Here is a 4,709-nt window from a genome sequence, read left to right on the forward strand (position 1 = left end):
AAAAAGTTCTTTAAGATTTAAAGAAATTATCTTAGTTAATCTTGCCTTGAGTTTTAAACTCTTAGATAATGATATTTTCTTTTCTCTATCAGATTTCTCTCCGGGAAATAACTCCAATGGTTTATCTTCATCATAACTATCTCCGCAATTTCCTCTTCCATATATTTATTAGTTCTTTAGAAATAAATTGACACTAAATAAATTTTATTTCTACAGAATAAAAGAACATAATATTAGAAAATATCTTATATTATCTTCCTATTTTCTCTATATTAATTATATATTAATATTTTTTATTTATTAAAATGTATAAAAGAGAATTATGTTTTTTTTCAGAACTTTAGGTTTTTTTTTCCCATCAGGTTCTTGATCTTCCTCATGGACGGCGAGGTTGCAGATATCAGGACGATGTCTAGAGATAATGACGGCGAGGAGGAGGAAGAAAATAAGGGCACATTGCTGTCGTGGAAGAACGACATCCTACCGGACGAACTCCTGCAGAAGGTGCTCTCCTTATTGCCCATCGACAACATCATCAAATTGGGCATCGTGTGCAAACGGTGGTACGAGGTGGTGTACTCCCGGCCATCGTTGTGGACGATGATGGCGACGGAGAAGCCTCCGGCGCCATGGTTCTTCCTGTGGTGCTTTAACGACTGCCCCTTACCGGGCCTCGTGTACGAACCCTCCCTCCTCTGGTGGCACAACTTTGGCTTCCCCGGCTTAGAAAAGAGCATCTGGCGCGCATCCTCCTCCTACGGCCTGGTCTGCTTGATGGACTGCAAGGACAAGAGCCGCTTATTGGTCTGCAACCCCATCACGAGAGACTGGAAGTGGCTTCCTCGAGTCCCCGGCGGCTCTTCCCCTGACTACAATGCGCTCGCCTTGTCGTTCGACCGCCGCACGCGCGGCTACACCGTGGTCTTCGCCAAGTGCGCCAGAGCCCATATGCCGAGCAACTACCACCGATGGCACTTCTCCGTCCGCGTCTACGAATCGACGACGCAATCGTGGGCCACGCCCTTTGCCGGAGACCTCGGCTGGTGGGAGGGCGGCGACGAGGGCGTCGTATGCGACGGCGTGCTCTACTACGTGATCCACCAGATGCGGGAGCAACGCCCCCACTTGGTGGCGTTCGATCTCGCCAAGCCGCCCTCTACCGTGCAGTCTCTGATTCGAGAAGCGATTCCTGCGCCGTGCCCCCGTCATACCTTTGCTCGATTGATCAACCTATCGGACAAATTGATCATGGTCGGCGTGAGTGGGCGGGGCCACGGGCTGGTCAGCCGGTTGACGATTTGGGAACTGGAGGAGGATAAGACATGGCGGGAGGTGTCTCGACTGCCGATCGAGATGTACAGTAGCTTCTGCGCAGTCAGAGACGATTTCATCTGCTGCGGAGCCGGCGACCTCGTCTTCATACAGTGCTTAGAGCGGCCGATGCTGCTGCTGATGTTCGACATGAGGCGGAAGGACTGGAAAACGAATTGGTGCGGCTACAACAGTCAGTTCGAGAACAAATTATTCCGCGGCTTCTGCTTCGAACCGAGGCTCGACGTCGCCCCTTGATCTCTGCTTCTTCATTTACAACTCTCATCATCTGTCCCTGCAACTCTCATCTCTGCTTTATCGATTATATTTCTAAATCTGTTGCTCCAATAATCTTCTTCTTCGTTGAAAGTATACGAAGAAAGTTTAATAATCTTCTTCGTTGAAAGTATACGAAGAAAGTTTATGTAAATGAAGTAGCAAGGATATCATTTTTCTTGAATCTCATCAAGGGGATGAAAATATAAGATTTAAGTATACGAAGAAAGTTTAATAATCTTTTTCTTCGTTGAAAGTATACGAAGAAAGTTTATGTAAATGAAGTAGCAAGGATATCATTTTTCTTGAATCTCATCAAGGGGATGAAAATATAAGATTTGAGATGAAGATGAAGTGCCTTATTTAAGCTTAAAAATTATAATTCCTTAAAATTTTTCAAATTTAAATTAAGCATGGAGACAGTGAGATTTCATAAAAAATCTCTTAACAAAGGGCCTCCAAAAAATTTTTTAGGGAGTTTTTTGATATGGGATCGTTTCGTTGATGGAGCCGATCACTATAAAAAATTTATCCACTACAATTTTAATCCCTGAAACAGTAGAATTGCAAATGATCGTGAAACCGACCGTGTGGGACTGTTAAAGTGACAGATTCCACTTTTTTTTTTTTTTTTTTTTTTTGCAGAAGAGATGGAAGAAGAGTATAATAATTTATGAAAGAAATATGACTACAAGAAAATTTTTAACTTTTTCTCTTATTATATTTTTTCATACCACAACTACTTAATATAACCATGATAAAGAAAGTCCGAAAATAATTTAATTCTTTCTACATCAAACACACTATTATATTTTTTTCTAAACAAATACATGTATTAGATACTTTAATTTACCATGATAATGTAATTAGTCACTATATAATTCTATGGTATACACAAACTAACAGGACCAAGTTCATGTTAGAAGAGGTATTAGATAATTTCCCAAAAAAAAAGTATTATTAAGATTACTATAAGAACAAAAATTTGAAGAACCTACTGTGACCTAATGTCCTCGTAAGGCAAGTAAATCTCATATCATGGAACCAATCATCTCCTAATCTATGGATGCATTTGCTACAATATCTATTCCCCACAATTCTGTTCTGTTGTTCTTCACGGCTTCGATTTGATCAGCAAGTGAGATTTGCCTCCTTAAACTTTCATTTTTAATCACTTCCATGTCCCATTTCTTGAACTCTGGCCTCGGTTCTTCAATCATGCCCGCTTCAAATTTCCAGGAATTGCTCAGTTGCTTCTTGCGTTCACGAAACTTGAGAACAAAAAAGAAAAAAAAAAAGAGAGAGAGAGAAAGGTCAACTAAATGCATAATTCAAAATAGAAATCATCGGCAAGCAATAAATATATGGATTTGTTTCAGTTTAGCAAATGAGTACATGGATTGGGAGGTTTATGAATGTTTGTAGACATATGTAGTTACTAAAATGGAAATGCCAAAAATAGTTGAGACAAGAATTTTAGTAGTAAATAAGAATAATAATCATGCAATTACTTCTAAGTTCAACAAGCTCTTTACTATTTAAAGAAATTACCTTAGTTAATCTTGCCTTGAGTTTCAAACTTTTAGATAACAGTAACTTCTTTTCTCTGTCAGGTTTCTCTCTTGAAAATAACTCCAACTGTTTATCTTCCATCATCTGTTTCCGCAGTTTCCTCTGTTCAGAGAGCTTTGCAATTTTTTCAGCCCTCTCCCTTGCAACCATTTCAGCTTTTAGCTTCACGCGTACTTTTGCCCTTTCTTTCTCTTCTTTGCGTTTTACTTGTTGGGTCATGAAATCAGCTTTCATTTTCTCAAAGCCATCCCATTCTAATTCCGCTTGGTCATCAGTACCTGTTTTTGCTGCTTCAGCAATAGTTCTTGCCCACAGTGTGTAGCATTGGGCTTGCAATCGTTTAATTTTTCGACGCTCTTCCCATATCTTTCTTAAGGAAGAACTAATCCTAGATTTGCTCTGGTCACTACACAAAAATAATTAATATTCACGAAGATGAAATTGCCATTGAGATATCTATTCACAACAATCTTATAGGAATCATAGGTTGAAGTAAGATTTAACACATTGACTTTTGCAAACTGAATCAAATTACCTGTGCTTATGAGGGTGCTGAGACATCTTCTTCCGGACCTGAAGCCACACAAACAAATTATTAAAATTTAAGAAAGTAAAGAGCATCACCAACCAACAAACAGAATATTATTTACTTAGAATGTATGAGATTGTTTTACATGCCATCACCTCGGGGTCACTTAAGGCCTCCAATGTTTTTTTCTTAATGCGCTCTCGAGTCTCTACAATCCACACAACATATAATGTTTGTATCAGTGAGGTCAAATTCAGATCACAATGGAGGGGTAAAATGGATATATGGCAGTACACCATCATTATAATAAAGATAACAAGGGAGAAATTGAAAAGTAAGTGTCACCTTCACTGTGTTTCTTTCCTTTGTTCCACGGTATCCTGCCTCTGTTTGCTGCACCAATCTTCAGTCTTCTCAGGATTTCTTCATTGGAGATACCTTGAGCACTTTCACAATTAGTGGAACCTTTCTCATACTTCACACTGGATACGCCATCATTATAATAAAGATAACAAGGGAGAAATTGAAAAGTAAGTGTCACCTTCACTGTGTTTCTTTCCTTTGTTCCAAGGTATCCTGCCTCTGTTTGCTGCACCAATCTTCAGTCTTCTCTGGATTTCTTTATTGGAGATACCTTGAGCACTTTCACAATTAGTGGAACCTTTCTCATACTTCACACTGGATACAGAAGTCTGCAATCCAAGGCTTGCTGGTTCCTTATTTTCACAATGCTCAGTTGATAAACCTAAACTGAAGAACTGAGGACTAATTTCGGATGGTGCTCCATCAAGCAAAAGTTGCAAAGTTTCTCCATGATGAACTTTTGGGCAGTAATTAAGGGCTGTCAATATTCCATGTGTCTCTCTCGATATAGCTATTGGAAGTGACAACAGCTTGAATGGAAGTTTAGGTTTAAAATCTTTCAAACCATAGGTGAAGAATGCTGAATGAATACTGAGGGTAGAATAAAAGGATCACCATGTTAAAAAAGCAATAGCCACAAGCTGATTTTAATCATTAA

The 4,709-nt window shown here is 39.3% G+C and overlaps 2 protein-coding genes across 2 annotated transcripts; one reads left to right on the forward strand and one right to left on the reverse strand.

The window, feature by feature from the left end:
- Positions 1-378: 378 nt before the first annotated feature.
- Positions 379-1,615, forward strand: LOC141818805 (F-box/kelch-repeat protein At3g61590-like). The gene has a single exon (XM_074706238.1). It carries the CDS (start codon positions 379-381, stop codon positions 1,567-1,569), a length of 1,191 nt encoding a protein of 396 aa, XP_074562339.1. The 3' UTR covers positions 1,570-1,615.
- A 917-nt stretch (positions 1,616-2,532) lies between these two features.
- On the reverse strand, positions 2,533-4,653 carry LOC141818807 (uncharacterized; the record flags this gene model as incomplete). The annotated part of the gene is made up of 6 exons (XM_074706240.1): positions 2,533-2,858; positions 3,139-3,565; positions 3,695-3,732; positions 3,844-3,896; positions 4,034-4,126; positions 4,230-4,653. Coding segments are annotated over 6 exons (1,251 nt in total), but the record flags the coding sequence as incomplete, so codon positions are not given.
- Between the last annotated feature and the right edge of the window lie 56 nt (positions 4,654-4,709).

Source organism: Curcuma longa, unplaced genomic scaffold (genome assembly GCF_044706935.1).
Source record: "Curcuma longa cultivar G26 ecotype Majalengka, Jawa Barat unplaced genomic scaffold, ITB_CL_G26_1.1 contig_26057, whole genome shotgun sequence".
NCBI classification, from domain to species: domain Eukaryota; kingdom Viridiplantae; phylum Streptophyta; class Magnoliopsida; order Zingiberales; family Zingiberaceae; genus Curcuma; species Curcuma longa.

Coding starts and splice junctions, on each gene's coding strand:
- LOC141818805 (XM_074706238.1), top strand. CDS start 379: ATGGACGGCGAGGTTGCAGATATCAGGACGATGTCTAGAGATAATGAC.